Source organism: Acanthochromis polyacanthus, chromosome 14 (assembly GCF_021347895.1).
Source record: "Acanthochromis polyacanthus isolate Apoly-LR-REF ecotype Palm Island chromosome 14, KAUST_Apoly_ChrSc, whole genome shotgun sequence".
Taxonomy (NCBI): domain Eukaryota; kingdom Metazoa; phylum Chordata; class Actinopteri; family Pomacentridae; genus Acanthochromis; species Acanthochromis polyacanthus.
Genome location: NC_067126.1, coordinates 33,074,471 through 33,091,421, shown reverse-complemented (window position 1 = coordinate 33,091,421; position 16,951 = coordinate 33,074,471). Strand labels below are relative to the sequence as shown.

Here is a 16,951-nt window from a genome sequence, read left to right as displayed (position 1 = left end):
AAAACTCAGTGACTTGTGTTGATCATCTTTCCCACTCACCACCATCAGTATTCCGGTGTGCAGCTCGAAGTGTGGCGCAACCAGCAGCGGGAGAAAAAGCAGCATGATAAACAATTTAATCTCACCTCTAATCACGCTTGTGCAGAGTGGTAAGTGAAACTCGTGAAAGGGGATGCCAAGATATTACAAGTAGGTCTAAATTACAACAGGTAGGACTTTACAGCAACGGAGAAATTGCTCTCCAGTAAAAATCAATTCGTCTTGAAAACAACTGATGCGTCCATGTGGTTTTACTGCCAACAAAGCGACAGAGAGGGTGGTTCATGCCAGGCCAGGTGCACTGGTCTCATTACGGAAAAGTCATCCATGACAGAGTCGTCAGCTTGTGTAAGAACAAGGCAGCAGGAGCTTCAAATTAGGATGTGGCCTATTTATTATGGATATGAACTACCCTCTCATTCAGGGTTCAGATCATATTAAATGGTATGACTGTGACAATGCAGACACAATTGTCAATAGCAGTTCTTTCCTGAGGTTTTAACATAGACTGAATGATAATTAGTTTCCCTTTGTTGTCCTTATCTCTTACCTGCAGAAATGGCCAATTTATGCAGGCTGCACCCTGGCCAGGCAAAGTTGATGCTCCCCAGAGGAGGAAAGCAGCCATGTTTCAGACAATGAAAATGAACTCGGGGACAACTCAAGGTTGATTTAGATCCTGGGCAACATGGAATTAAATGAACAAACCGGACCACACTGATCTTACCCTGATGTTGACACAGCATCCTCTCAGAATCACTCTCACCAGGTACCTGCATCACCAAGCAGCCCCATGCGTCACCGGGATCTGGTCAAGTGAGAATAAAAATGCAAATGTCATATTGTTGAAATGCTGAGTGAACTAAATGTCAGTCCATCTTTTTCAATATGAGATATGAGATTGATGTGGATAGGGTACTGAAGGCAAGTGTGATAGCTGCAGAAGGCAGGTTATACCAACAGCTGTGATATTTGAGCTGTGAAATAAGCCTTGTTTTTTTTCCACAGGAATAAGCAATTCTCTTGTGTCCTTTGCAGAGATTATCCTTAAAACACCCACAGTCTGTCTTTTTATTTTATCTTGTGGCAAGAGCTGCTCAAAATTAATGATAACAAGGTAGAATACAAGACAGGCGGCAGCCTATTGTTCTCAATTATTGATAGGAATCTTTAGTTCTGAATGTCTAAAGAGTTCCATTGACACTGAGAACACAGCACTCCGAGGGGATGAACCTCAGCGTTCTTTCAACATTTTGTCAGCTTTAATTTTACATTTCCCTGCCCGTGTTGGCCATCTCATCCACTCCCCCCACACACCCCCTAAAAATGACCACTTGTCAGGTCCTTCCTGCTTTTACTACATCCCAGCCAAACACATTTCATCGATCTATTCATAATCCCCTAGTTCACATCCACATGTATTAGGAGCAACATCCAGCAGCACGTTTCCCCCCCCTCTCCTTCTTCTCCTTCTGATGCTGCTGCTCTGTGCGCGCACATCAGTAAATGAATCACGTAGCACTAGAACAGCCCTTCTTCATGCGATCTTGCCAGACCTATTGGAGAAACCCCCGAAGGCAAGATCTGTCACTGTTCACTCATTTTCTGGAAGACGATCAGAAACTATGTTAAATGCACCAAGAAATACACTGGAGTCTGTCATAAAGGCGTCGAGAGGATTCCGGTCAGATCAGCTCACTGTGAAGGGAGCAGGTTTCAACAGTTGACGCGGAGAGAACTGAGCGCAGGAAGGGAAAAAGCGATTATTTTTGATTATCAGAAATCTCCTCTTGGCTTTTTTTCTCTTCCTATTTTTGCTGCTTTTTTCTGGTGACGTTTTTTATTTATTTTTACAACGATCGAGGGACAGTGCGGATGAGCATTGTCCGAATGAAGGATGCAAGAACACTGGGTCCAATTGGACTGGATTATGGGATTACTGGACTGATTATAGGACAATCATCGGGCTAAAAGTCGCAGCCGTGATATAGATGCTCTTGAATGACGGAAACAAGACAAGGTTGGACAGGAGTAACGGCTCCATATCCTGCTTTTATTCCACTTTTTTGTGGCATGGGTAGGCTGTATGTGCTACACGGGCAGAACCCATATGCAACAGTGTGCCGCACAGGGAAGAAAGTAAATGCATTGTGAATGGTAACATCGGCCAATGCTGCATTTTGAACGGGCATGTCAGTATTTGCTGTAGCCTAGGTGTAGATGTCGCATGAGGGCAATGCGCTTTTGTAAGCTCCGGTCTAACCTTCACCACAGAGATTCAAACGCTTTAACCTTGGATGCAGTGGGGAATATTAATACTTTATAGCCATCGATTATTCATTAAGTCCCACTGCGAGGGGATATACATATAAAAACAAAGCATTTCTCGTACACTATGTGGAATTTGATATTTAATTCATACATCAGGTGTCGTCGGGCGGTCATCTTTGTTTACAGAAAGAGTTCATCATAGCCGATCGGCATGTGAAAGAGCTCTCAAATAGCGATCAGAAAGGGATAACCGCTCACAAATCGATGTAATACCTAATTACAGTGAGATCGGCGTCAACCACATGCCTGGTTTGGGTTTAGTTCTCTAGGTTTGCCGTAATCAACAGGTTGAAAGTCAACGAGGATTTTTTTTTTTTCTCCGTCTGCCACTACTGCATATCCAGTTGAAGGGATGCGTCTCTCTGTACCCATTTTCTTTCTGCTGTGGGTTAAAGCCCTGACATTGAAAAATCTCAATTATTCTGTCCCGGAGGAGCAAGGACCCGGAACTGTGATAGGTAATATAGCAAAAGATGCTGGATATGGGACCATGGAGAGAGGGAAGAAATCTAACTTCAGGGTGCTGGAGAATTCTGCACCACATCTGGTGGATGTTGACCCGGAGAGTGGACTAATCTTCACCAAACAAAGGATTGACAGGGAAACGTTATGCAGGCGCAACCCAAAGTGTCAGCTCTCCATGGAGGTGTTTGCTAACGACAAGGAAATATGCATGATCAAGATTGATATACAGGACATCAATGACAACTCGCCCAGTTTCCCCTCAGATCATGTTAATATTGATATCTCTGAAAACGCAGCTGCTGGGACACGCTTCCCTCTCACTATTGCACATGACTCGGATTCTGGGGAAAATGGGATCAAGACCTACCAGGTCACAAGAGATGATTACAATACATTTTCTCTGGATTTAAAAGTGAGGGGTGATGGAACTATATATCCGGAGCTGGTGGTTCAGAGACCTCTGGATAGGGAGGATCAGAGTCATCACACCCTTCTTCTCACAGCTATTGACGGTGGGGAGTATCCCAGATCAGGCTCCATGCAGATCAATGTCAGAGTGACTGATTCGAATGACAATAGCCCAGTTTTTGATAAATCTTCCTACGTGATAGAGATTCCAGAGAATTCCCCCCTTGGAAAAGTACTGATTGATTTGAACGCCACCGACCAAGATGAGGGAAGCAACGGGCAGGTGATCTATTCCTTCACTGGATATGCATCTGAGCGAATACAAGATCTGTTCTCCATTGACCCCAATACTGGCGTCATCAAGGTCCAGGGAGAGATTGACTATGAAGAGAATCCAATCATAGAGTTTGATGTGCAGGCTAAGGATCTGGGGCCCAACCCCATTCCAGGCCACTGCAAAATTACTGTCAAAGTGCTCGACAAAAATGACAACTCGCCAATAATAAGTTTTGTTTCCGTCCGGCAGGGAGCCATCAGCGAGGCAGCACCTCCTGAATCTGTCATAGCTCTGGTCAGAGTGACAGATAAAGACTCCGGCCGTAATGGTCAACTCCAGTGCCGGGTGCTTGGAAACGTACCATTCAGACTGCAGGAAAACAATGATAACTTCTACACACTGCTCACAGATAGACCTCTAGACAGGGAGATGAAAGATGAGTACAATGTTACGATTGTAGCCAGAGACAATGGGATCCCTTCTCTGAACTACACTAAGTCCTTTACTGTGAAAATCCTGGATGAGAATGACAATGCACCACGCTTTACAAAGACAGTTTATGTGTTACAGGTGCCTGAGAACAACATCCCAGGGGAGTATCTGGGCTCCGTTCTGGCCCACGATCCAGATGTGGGTCGAAATGGAACAGTATCTTACTCTATTCTTCCGTCACACATAGGAGATGTTTCAGTGTATACATACGTGTCTGTGAATCCCACCAATGGAGCCATATATGCCTCTCGCTCTTTCAATTATGAGCAAACAAAGTCCTTTGAGTTCAAAGTTCAGGCTAAAGATGGAGGATCCCCTCACATGGAGAGCACTTCCACAGTTCGAGTCAATGTCCTCGACGTCAATGACAATCTTCCAGTTATTATTTTGCCCCTTCTGCAAAACGATACTGCTGAAATCCCGGTGCCTAGGAATGTAGGCATCGGATACATCGTGGCTACGGTGAAAGCAGTGGACCACGACCACGGAGAAAGTGGACACTTAACCTATGAGATCACAGAGGGAAACGACGACCACCTGTTTGAGATGGATCCGGTGGGAGGAGAGGTTCGAACTGCCCATGCTCTCTGGGAGGAGGTTGCTCCGGTAGTTGAGCTGGTGGTGAAGGTAACTGACCATGGCAAGCCCCCCTTATCTGCCGTGGCTAAGCTGATCATTAGGGCGAACACAGAAACAGCAGCAGGAGGGGGTTCCAGCGCGAGTGGGGAACAGCAGCACTGGGATGTGTCCCTGCCCCTCATAGTTACCCTCTGCATTATCTCTGTCATGCTCTTAGCAGTCATGACCGCCATCGCTGTCAAGTCCAAGCATCAAGATAAGGAGACTGGGAATTATAACTGCCGCATGGCTGAGTACTCCAATCCTCCAGTGGGAAAGGGAAAAAAGAAAAGGATCAACAAGAGTGACATCATGCTGGTGCAGAGTGAGATGGAGGAGAGAGATTCTGCCAGCCGGATGAATGTGGTGAGCAGCCCTTCTCTCATCACCTCCCCAATATGTTTTGACTACCAGAGCCCTCTGCCACTCACTCTGCCCAGGTCAGAGGTCATGTACCTGAAAACCACCCCTAACAGCCTGACAGTCCCCAGGGCAGGTTGCCACTCCAGCTTTGCCGGGCTTAGCACAGACACTCCAGCGAATAGGATGTCAGTGATACAGGTAAGGAGGATGCTGCACCGTATTCTTTATCTGCCCTTTATTCTTGCTTATCTGCGCACGCTGCTTTGCCATATAAATCTGACAAAAGAAAAGTAATCGACTGAAAAAAGAGAAAGCCTGACACTGTGAGCAGACATCATTATTTCCACTTTTTCTCTCTCTGTTGTGACACTATATTCTCTGCACATAAAGCCTGATATGGCAACTATAAACGCTGGATGTCATTCATGTGTTTTAAATGGCATTCCTCTAAAATGAGAGCTTTTTTCGCATCTCTATCTGAGAATGCTTTTGAAATTGCTGCATTCTAAGTCTTCTCTTGCAAAATGGTACAGTTGGTCTTCATAATCAGAAAGTCCTCTCAGTTAGACATGCAAACAGTGTGAGTCTTGAACAAGGCTGCTGTGACCCTGCCAGATTCACTGCTATAGAGTGAAAACAAAACCTTGCCTGAAATGTGGGATTGGACAGGTGTTTGAGCAGCTTGTCTGATCACATTACTGAACCAATGTGCACCAGACAGCTAGATGCACACAGCATAACCTTACAATCGCATTTTTCGCTTCCCGCAAATATGGGCCAGATTCACTCATCCGCATCCAAAGTTGGCAAGATAAGGCCATTAATAGGGTCCAGCCTTGCCTTGTAGGCAGGGTTGAATACACGAGCCAGCTAACATGCTAATTTGACAGCATGGGCTTGTAGCGCTGTTTAGCACAGCAGAATTATCTGTTGTAAACGATGTAAATATCTAGGACAGTCTCGCAGACAGTCTCATTTGGAGATGATAACACAGATGACAAGGCCTGGCACTGTCACCAGTCACTAGGGTATGTGGGTGTGATCAGCACAAACACATTATTCTCAAGATAGGGGGAAAAGGATGCTGATGACAGTGGCCTTGCCAAGGAGAGCACATATGGTCACAATGGAGATTTGTTCTTATCATGCCGTCATCACTGGCAGGTGCTCAGTGGCTTTTATTGACATCTTTTAGATGTGATTATAAAAATGTTTAAAAAAAAAACAAGAAAGAAAAAAATAGATAACATTTATTTTCCTGTCTCAGTCTCTTGCAACTTGGGCTATTTTTGAAATTTTTAACATGGTAAATGCAAAAATATATATATTTTTTTGTTTCTAGACGGAAAATTTCCCCTCAGAGCCCAATTATGCTGGCAGCAGGCAGCCATTTGTTCAAAGGTAAGAGCACTATCCAAAATCTTCCTGACCAGTGCTTTTAGCTTCTTCATCTTTGTACCAAGCCAGCTGACTATGGCTATCAAACAGCAGCCCTCACACAGAGGTAATGATAAGTTGAGTTTTTTTTCCCCCCTTTCTATTCTGCTGCAGCTCAACATTTAAGGATGCAGAACGAGCAAGCCTCCGAGACAGTGGCCATGGTGATAGTGACCAGGCTGATAGTGACCAGGATACTAATAAAGGCTCACACTGCGACACGTCTGCCAGGGAGGCCCTCAAGATGAAAGCAACAGCAGTTAATGGCCAGCCTTTTGAGCAGGGTGAGTGGACATCTTGAAGGTGCCTAACTGACTCTTGTCCCAGACATTCTTTATACTTTATGCAGTGAGAACGTGCATGCAGCTCACTGCTGTTTAAGTGGAGCTCTACCAGCTTCTGAAAACAGCCGATGCACCCAATGTGCTTCTCCCGTCAACGCAGAAGAGGTAAATCCACACTGGTGATTAGATGCTGTAGCTGCAGCAGGTAGTATTACTTTGTTCCACTTTACATTGCAGACAGCATGAGCTGTGTTTCAAAGATTACATGAAGGCAGCAGAGTGGAAGGTAGATAGTAGTTTAAAGGGATAAAAGAGTCCACTGGCTGAAGGTAGAAATTTTCAAACATCTTCTGTCTGATTTAGCCATCAAACAAACTCATATGCATGGCAAAGTGTACCTCTGTCTGTGTCCCTTTTGATCATGTCATTATTTGAACACAGATTCGTCGCATGCATGTCTTGAATAACACGACAGAGACAAGAAAGCATGACAGACACTTGCAGTGCAAAATGACAGATATTTCTGGTGCAACATGACAGAGTGTTTCCACCTTTTGCTTGGAAAGATTTTCTCAGTTATTATTGGTTTTGCTGTGGTTACACTGTTTTGAGAGGTGCTCGCTTTCGCAACTGAAAATAGAAAAGTTAAATTTTATTTCACAAATCTGAAGAGATCCGCACTGCCAGGAGTATAATCATAGATGACTGTCAATCTGTTGCAACCTGGCTGACCTGATAGGGACTGATATATTTAGCCATAAACTGAAAATATGAAAGTAACTCTCACAGGCAAGATAAAAGATAATGGAGGACTTGAGTGAAGTGGTGATGTTTCTCATTTCCTTGTCTGTGCCTTGGAAGAGAATGGCTGTGGTCATCATGTCCCTATGCAGCACTTTCCACACCATTTACATTGCTATGAACTGTTTGTTTGCAGCATGCTCAGGAGGGCAGAGATGGAAACACTCTTGCGGCTTCCAGAAGGATGCACCAATCTCTCCCTCTCTATCTATCTCACTTTATATGTGTGAATGTGTGTTTCTTTCTGAGTGTGTGTGTGTGTGTGTGCTAGGAGAAATTATGGCAGACCAAACTTGACTCTGTGGGAGGTGTAAATTCAATCACAATTTTTTTTTTTGCAGCACATTTCTGAATCTGATTCAACACAAGTTCTAAGGCCAATCACATGGAGAGATATTGAAAGTGATGTTTTGTACATGTGAACATGAATATTTACAAGTGCAGCGCTGACGGCTCCTTGACAAGGATGCCAGTTAATTTATAGACCTGCGCTGGTAAGATGGGAGAAATGCCATGAAGTGGGAGCATTACTTTTAATATCAATATGTTGTGCTAATGCCTCTGCTGTTTGCATGTGAGCAATGTGGTTAAGAAGCAAAACTAATGGTTAGATTAAATTGCGTTCTCTATCTCTCGAGGGGTTGGTCAGTTGAACATTAAATGGTGTCACTCTCTGCTGACTGCAAGATGGAAGATCTACATTATGCATTATGCCTTAGACTTGATCACACAAAAACATCACCCTCCAACCCACACACTCCTTCTGTCTCTCACTCTCTCTCTCACACACACAGACACACACAACATACAGGTACATTTATTGTACAACAAAGCCACTGTTTTGCAGATTTAGACAAGATAGCACTATTATCCAAAATGGAGACACCACAGAATTTTAGTTCCAAATGCACCAACACAAAAGCTTGTGGGTTAAGTAGTATTGCTTTTATGTCTTTACCTTTACCATCCCTCTAGTCTCCTGGCTGCTTTGATACAGGTAATATATGCACCTGTGCAGCTTCCACTATCATGCACTCTGAATATTTATTCACTCTCACAGACACCAGATGCACAGTGGGTATGTTGCTAGGCTTTCTCTGATTCTATTTATAATGGGCAGGCAGTTTCTTTGTTTTTTTTGTTTTTTTTTTGAGAACACGTTATTGTTCCATTCTGCATTTGCCCATAAGATCACAGCTATTTGCCACTTTGTCTTGATCGTGTTATGTGACTGTGTTAACACAGCGGACTACATGAAGCCATTGTGTAACTCTTGTCAATTTTAAAGCTATTATTTAACAAGAAATTCACTCAGTGCTGAAATGTAAAATGGAAAGTTAATGACGGGCAGAACAGAGGAAAGCACACGCTCTTCCTCACCTGTTCTTTCAGCTCTTATGTTACTAAATAATATAAAGTTCTAGCTGCTAGCATTATTGTAAAATATTTATCCTTCACAAGCTGGTGCAATTAATTAATAGCTTGCTTATACCAGGTGTTATAGAAAATAACCACAGTGCGTGATCATAAAGGTGTGATTATAACAGGATTACAAATCTTTATCCCTTGTAAGCATTAAGCGTAACACTTTAATTTATCTTTCCCTACTTGGCATTCATATCAGTATAACACTTACTAAATGGCTCTAATACAATACAGTTTAGATGTAAACAGATTTAAGAGTTTATTCATGTATTTTTTGCAACTATAACTTGAAGGAGGTGGTTATATTTATTAACAATGCAAAGCAATGCAACAAAACACAGTTATGTTGTAATTTTTAGAATATTAAAATAAAAATGATGGACTTTACAGGAGAGTTTATAATCTTTGACAACTACTATATATCAGTAACCACTTACAGATGTTCTTACATCCACTTACAGCTACATTAAAGTACATAATCAGCCATGTTTTGTGTTTATATACTGCTAATAAATGCTAAACAGGTAGATGCAATGTAAAGTGATAGCTCATTACGTCTGAAAGCTTATAAATATGCACACCCAGGCCTTCAATTACCTCTGTTTTGCAGCCAGACACAATAGCGCAAATGGCAAAAATACCTTTCTCTGTTGTTGCTGTACCTTCTAAGCACATACATCCCTTTGCATCAGCATCATCTGCTAGCTCCTCCGCAGTGGTGATAGGTACCATGGAAATGAATTCAGCATCTCCCTGCTCCTCCTTGCTTATGCTTATTGTTCTGGCCCTGTGTAGCTGTGCATAAGAAAATACTTTTCTCTATGGCGCTAGAAGAAAGACGGGGAAACACAAACACAGGGGGCACAGAACTGTAATCTGGGGTGTAGATGCATCAAAGCATCGCACTTACAATATGCAGGATCTGTATTGCGTCTTTTGCCAAATCAAAGCCATCATTTTCTTCTTCTTTATACAATGCACTTTGAGCTCATATGTGTATTTTGGATCCTGACATGCCTGAATAGTTTTGTTCAAAATTTTACAATCTAAGTTTATATAACTTGTAACAAGACAGTACATATTGTATGTATGCAACCGAGAAGTAAAATGTGTCTAATGTCTAAGAGTAAAGATGGCTTGTAAACTTTAGCTGGGTTTAAACAGGGCCAATTATAAAGAAAAAACGACTTGACTACAACCTTTACTATAATCGCCAAGTATGTTGCTTAGCTGACACCTGACTGACCAGATATGATGTCTTAAAAACACAAGTGATCAAATCCTGACAATTACTCTGATCTGAGCAAATCTCTTTTTTCTTGTTCAGAGTTCTGATAGAGAGAGCACCATAAAAGCATTGTTCCGAGAAACAAACAAAACACAAAACAGTATTACAATACCTGTCAAACGTGAACAAAAATGCATGACAATATCATAAATCTTTTATTAAAGCTGCAAAGTGGAATTTTTGTCTTCACATTTCTGCAGCGAGGATAATCTCTTTCCCTTTTAGACTATCATCCTTCTTTTGAATGTTGAGTTTCGTCTTTATCTAAAGCATCAGAAACTTTACTTGGATGCTTGCTAGATTGTTCTGTCATAATCCTAGTCGCTGTATCCTACTCTGCCTCTGTTGCTACGGTTGCCTCTCTTTTCAGCTCAGGCAAACCAGTCATCGCTGGTTGATGTAAAATACATCGCTACTGGTGCAGCAATGCAGGAATGTTGCCACAGAAACCATATTTAAACCTTTGGTATATTTCATAATGCCTGTCAATGAAAGGCATAATTACCATTGTTGGACCTCATCTGACAAGGGTGTGAGTGTAGCTGACATTCACTTGGACGTGAAAGTCCCACACTCTAGCTTTAAGTTTTAATAAAAGATTGCCTTTTGTCAAGTTTCCAAATCCTTTAAAACTCACTTTAACTGACCAACAGTTACACACGTTTAGTGTTACAAGAGCTGATTATCAAAAGTGTCGCTCCAAGGTTTAGACCTTTACATAAAAACGGCATTAACTGTGCTGGTGGTTAAAACTGACTGAGTTCATTCTGCCGAGAAAGAAAACCACACTTTTCCACATTAAAACATCCTTTTTAAAAAGCAAATAATGTAGACAAAGTGTTCATCTAGCTGGGTGCAGTTGCACAGCAACAAAACAGCATGTATATGGAAATGGTAGTTTTTATCAGCGAAAACTGTATTGATGAAAGATTTTGATGTACAAGGTATTTGTCAGAGAAACAGCCTTGTGAACAAAAAGCAGCCTATATATAAAGAGAAGAAGTGACAACTCCATCTACAATTAGGAGATCGCATAATACACAGTGACACCTATTACTCAGACACAATTTAATAAAAAATGCACAACAGCCTAAAGTAATGACTCAAGCCCATTGTAGATATATAGTTTATTCTTTTATTGCATTTTTGGCACTAGAGTGTCGAAGCTCCTTTTCCTGAATGCATTAAACCTGCAAAACAGTTCTGATATAGCATTAACAAGCCCCTTTGGCTCTGCCCAGTCATAGCATAATTAACAGTTCCATTGTATCCTATGGCTACGTGTGGGCGTGCTTGTGTAGGTGTTAATAGACTTGAGCAGCAGTATGTGATAGTTGTGGCATCTACTTTGCAAATGTGCTTTGCAATGGATGTGTGGAACGCGGCGCTGCTTCTCACATCTCTTGGGGGTTGCGGCGCAGTGAAGGTATCTTTCTTAGTGTGTGTGTTGTTGTTTGAACTTCCTCCTTGGGTGTGTGTATCCTCCAGCAAACTGGTTGAGGCTGGTGCATGAGGAAGGCGCTGTTGCCTTTGAACGTGAGGATCTCCCCGCCTCTTCGAGGAAGAGCCCCGTCGTGTGGAGCTTCCTCTTGTTTCCAGGCTGATAGTCTCATCCTCATCAGAGCCAGGTTTCAAAATGAGATCAAGTGCCTCATTCACAGTTAGTCACTTGCCTCGTGGTCTTTGATATCACAGAATGGCATGTGAGCAAGACAGAGGTGCCTTATTTATAGACTGAAGAGCTTTCAAAGTGGCATCAGATAATCAATGAAATATTGGTGGAGTTTCCATAAAAGCAAAAAAAAAAAATGTTTGGAATTGTTGCTTTCAATGGGAGCAGAATGTGGCTACATGAGCGAGGAGGAGATATTTGGCTCCTGTGGGATGATACTTCTGGATGAAAACAGAGATGTTGTAGATGTGCTTGTGTGATATTTCTGTCTGTGTATTCCTCTTTGCGTAGGCTCATTTAATCATTTCTTGGATATTTTAACAGGAAGCACAATGTACGACACCCAAACCGAAATCAAATCAATTCTGTGATCATTATTTGAATTTCTGTGAAAGGCTGTTACAACTTCATGGCTATCGCAGCAAAGAGAGCACATTAGAGCAAAATTAAATCAGTCAACAGAACAACAGGAGGATTGCTTGAAATTAATAGTTTTTACAGATGAAATTGCTGTTTCATTTTTGTGTCGAACAAATGAAGGAAAACTATTATTTATCGCCAATTTACAAAGACATGTTTGACATTTTCCATCATGCCCAGACATGCAGAACTCCTCAATGCTTCATTGTCAGATTAATTTTGATAGCACAATGTAATGGCCTCTAAAAAAAAAAAAACACAGAGACACCTTCTACATCATAACACTGTGGAAATTGACTCCTTGTACGTGTTGCTCTCTGTGTGCTTATTTTATGTCTCCAGGGTTAGGTGTGGTGTGAAATGTAAAAGGCTGAGTTATGGCGCAAAGATAGAGCCTTGGCAATCTCCTCATTTTTTACTACTGATACTAATACACTTGTACATGCTGTGCAGTCCAATTGTGTGAAACATCAGCCAATCCAGCACAAACTACTACAGTCATGGAATATTTAGGAAACCATTTCAATCATTAATATGTTGCTGGGGAGACAACTTTGTGTTTTTGTGTGTGTGTGTGTGTGTGTGTTTTGCACACTGCTATAAATAGTGTTAGTCTGTTAGTGTGGACAATATGTAAAGCTTACTGTTTTTACGTTTTGGCCTGTTTTCACCAAAAAACAGAAGCTCATCACTTTGACTTCAGCTTTTTTCCCTCCCCCTCCACACATTCATTGTTGTGTTTCATACTCAAATGGAAATATGTTGATGAGCTGCTGCAGTTAACAAGATTCACAAGAGCTGGAAAAACAACACAGTTCACAATATGCATCCACCAATCAGAAGTAAAATGAAAAAAGAGGCGAGAAATGCAAATGAGCTGCTGATTATGCATCAGAAAGCCTTAAAATAATTACAAAAAGTACAAAAGGTCAAACTAATGAGCGCTTGTGGTGCTAATGATGTTTCCAAAATTTAACTTCAGCTGTTCTTTCCCTGTTAGTCAGATTTTTAGATTGAATGCCCAAAATGAACACCTGTAATCACCCCATCTATGAAAGTGTTTCGCAACTCAAAAATGAGTATAATGAGCCTGAACAATATTCTGACAAGCATCATCTTAAACACAGAAAGCCTGGTCAGAAATGTTGAATATACGCATGCAAATTTCCGACTTGTTTTTCTATTTATTTCACACAAGCTACTTCTGATGAAAATGTAAATGATAAAACATCACTTCCTCTGCACCAGATGATATTTTCCAGGAAACACCTACACAGGTTGTTGAGAACGGTAGAGGGAAAAGGTTTCATAAATAGGATGAATCATGCATTTGCAACATTGACCAGAAAAAGAAAAAAAATGCAAAGTGAACTTTATTTTCTTTGTGTATGACAATGTTGGGTATCATTACTTTAGCATTGCATTGTGAGCATTTTTTAGGATGCAAAAAAAATGTACTTAAGAAAACAAAATCCACAGTGCTAAATTTGAACCCGTAGCTGTTGCTGCTGGTTGCCGTTTCATTCTGAAATTTTCTAGTGACATGTGGAAAAGCATCTATGAACCAAGATACTGTAGTTATTAGTAGGATTTTAAAAATAGAACTAGAATTTGTCTTTGTTTGCATGTTGCTGCTTATCCCTCAAAATGTCATCTGCATTTTCTCCGAGGTTTATACGCACCCCTGCAGGGTCCAATAACAAATGTTTAACTGTTTCTTTTTCAGAGCAAGACAAATCAGTCCACTGCACCGATGAATGTCGTGCACTGGGACATTCTGACAGATGCTGGATGCCAAAGTTACGGGTAGGAAGCCAAGCAGACAGCGCCGATAATCGTACCAACCTTTTCATCCCTGTGGGAATGGATGCCATGGTAGAGACAGAGATTTATGGCACCATCAGCTGCAACAGCAGAAAAACCCTCAGCACGTTTGGAAAGGAACAGCGGGACAGTACAATCCTTGTTGCCAATGTCAAACCTTACTTAAAATCGCAGCGTGCACTAAGCCCACCGCTACAGGAGAGTCCATCTGCGTCCAGTAGTCCCACCAAGAGTAATATGCCCCTGGACTTGGCCAACCAAGAGTCCAAAGAAGAGAGGGACGGGGGTTCAGACAGCAGTGCCTATGGCCCTCCAGATGGCCAGTGCTCCCCACTGCACACCGAATTGGAGGAGCCCCCCTACCTGACCTGCGAGCTCAGGCCTAAGTCCCTGTCAAGCAGCCTCATTCACAGCTCTGTCATCAGCCAGGAGTGTGGGGGGTCAGATTGTGCTCTCGACCCGCGGGACTCCGGTAACTGACAGGTCAGATGATCCCACTCGCTCTCACCTGCCAGGGGTGTGATGATGATATCACAGAATAACGGCCAAGAGGCGATTTATTTTGACCCACAGAGGTGTTCAGACACGCATTGTATAACCAAAAACCATCTGCTTTGTATGTTCTTTTTGAGTTTGTGACTTGTTGTGTTTAGGTGAAATATGTGTCCTTGACTGCTGTGAAGGTTTGGGGGGGGAAATCAGTGCTTATCTGACTTCAAGTGTTTCCATGGTGTACTGTACCTGTCAATTTAGATGTCTGTATTTTACACATTTCAAACTCCAATTTTGTGAGGCTGTTGAACAAATTGCTACTGTTACGCTATTGAGTCCTGTCTGCTTTTGTACAGTGAAGCTTTCTGTCTCCATTTAGTGTATAAGGAACATCTCTTTGAATATCACAGGCAACGGAAATACATATCAGTGACGTTAAAATTCAAAAGTGAAGTGTCTTATGAACTGTTAATGGTGGTGCAACAGGGAATGTCCCTTTTCATAAAACCATTTGAGGTTCCTCTAAAAACAGTTTTTTAAGAATGTATTTGTAATTTTATTGTTGTCCTCTCTGCAGTTTATGTGAAAATAAGCTGAGCTTACACGTGAATGTGGGCTACTGTACTTGTTGTGTATTTTATTAAATTTGTATACACTGTGTGCATGGAAGGCAATTTATTTTTGACTGGTGAGAACATCTGAAGCTGTCGTGTTTTATGTGAGAGAAGTGCATTAATGTCTACAAGGTGCTTTATACGTGTTAATGAGAGATAGCACTAGTGACTCTGCAAATGTGCCAACTTTAGCTACATACTGTATACCAGCACATGTTACCCTGCAGTAGTCAAGATCTTAGTTACAGGAACTTCTAGAAAATCACAATCGACATTTTACACAGCTATTTATATTTAATAAAGTCAAATAAAAGCAGGCACTGTGTGTTAGTGCACCCACCAGAAGCTGAGTTGACTCCCTCTGCTCAATGCTTTTATTAAAATATGCATCATACAGTGGAGATGGAGACGTTTTGCCCTGATATTTTCAAATTCCAAGTTATCAGAGCTGCTGTCAGTAAGTGTCTACTTGTGATTACAGGTTTGTTTAAATATGAATGTGTCTGACAAATGACTAGGCATAAATCTAACACAAAAAGAAAAAAACACTCAACGTTCAGCTGCAACTAGCAGTTACAAGCAAGGACTTTTTAGCAATGAGTTCTTTGATTAGATAAAATGAAATTTTAATGATCCCTGTGGGGGAAAGTAGGTCATCCCAGCGGCGAAGGATTGAACAAATAGTGCATTAAAGGTTATCACAAGCACATGCAAAAAAAAAAAAAAAAGAGACGGAGAATTGTACACCAAATAAAAATAGAGAACATTCGCTGAAAAGATCTCAAGGTTAGGAGACACTGATGCTTAATATGTGGAAATTCAGAGCCTTTTCATTGAGTGTATTAAATGTCGATCATTCGCTGTCTTCCTCCTTAGATTTACAAGAGTACATGTGCAAATGTGCTGTTTGTATGCATTGTGCTCGATTTACTATTCAATCAAATGCAGAAAGGGTGGGAGTAGTGACAGAAGGCCATGGTCTGTGGACATATTAGAACAGGCTAAACTGCTGCAATCCATCCATTTGCTCATTTCTTTCCAAACACAACTTGCTTTGCAAAAATGGCTGCTGTTTGTTCATTCCACCAGGAGACAAGGACATAAATGTTGCTCTACCCAGAGTAATTCTATTTAGAAAACCCAGCACATATCCACTACATCTGCCTGACTTTGTATATATGGGAGCGATTAAGAATAAACATGGATGTATGTTTACTGAGCTGGATCACTAAACTTGGGGATCCTGGAAATGTAGGGATGTTTACTATTTCGCATCTGTAAAACAATCACACAAAAGCCTCCTGCTTCTTTTTACTTAGTTTAGTTTAGTTTAGTTTCTCCATCTGGAGACACTGACTTTTGTACCCCGGCTCAGTGAGCGGTTTGAGAATGCCTTGTTTTTCATGAGCTCTGGATAACAGAATCCTGTCATCTACTGAGAGCTGACTATAAGTACGACTCAGTTTCTCCTCAGGGAAAACACATTAATTTGGATTTTGATTTGCATTTGTTTTGGTGCTGGTATTGACACAATTCCAGACCTAGATGTCTCATCTCAGCAGGCAGCTCTGATGAGCTCATCTGCATAAGTTGAAATACTCTTTGAGAGGGAGATTGCGTGGGTCACAGCAACTCATCCCATTGAAATACAGACAGAAACATCACATCATTTTATCTGTATCAGTCCCAGGGTTTCAGAAC

The 16,951-nt window shown here is 41.6% G+C and overlaps 1 protein-coding gene across 1 annotated transcript; it reads left to right on the top strand.

Moving 5' to 3' along the window:
- The first annotated feature begins 1,522 nt into the window (after positions 1-1,522).
- LOC110948996 (protocadherin-17-like) lies at positions 1,523-15,296 on the top strand. The gene is made up of 4 exons (XM_022190802.2): positions 1,523-5,191; positions 6,336-6,394; positions 6,545-6,714; positions 14,047-15,296. The coding sequence occupies exons 1-4, from the start codon at positions 2,723-2,725 to the stop codon at positions 14,622-14,624; spliced, it is 3,276 nt and encodes a 1,091-aa protein (XP_022046494.1). The 5' UTR covers positions 1,523-2,722; the 3' UTR covers positions 14,625-15,296.
- Positions 15,297-16,951: the final 1,655 nt, after the last annotated feature.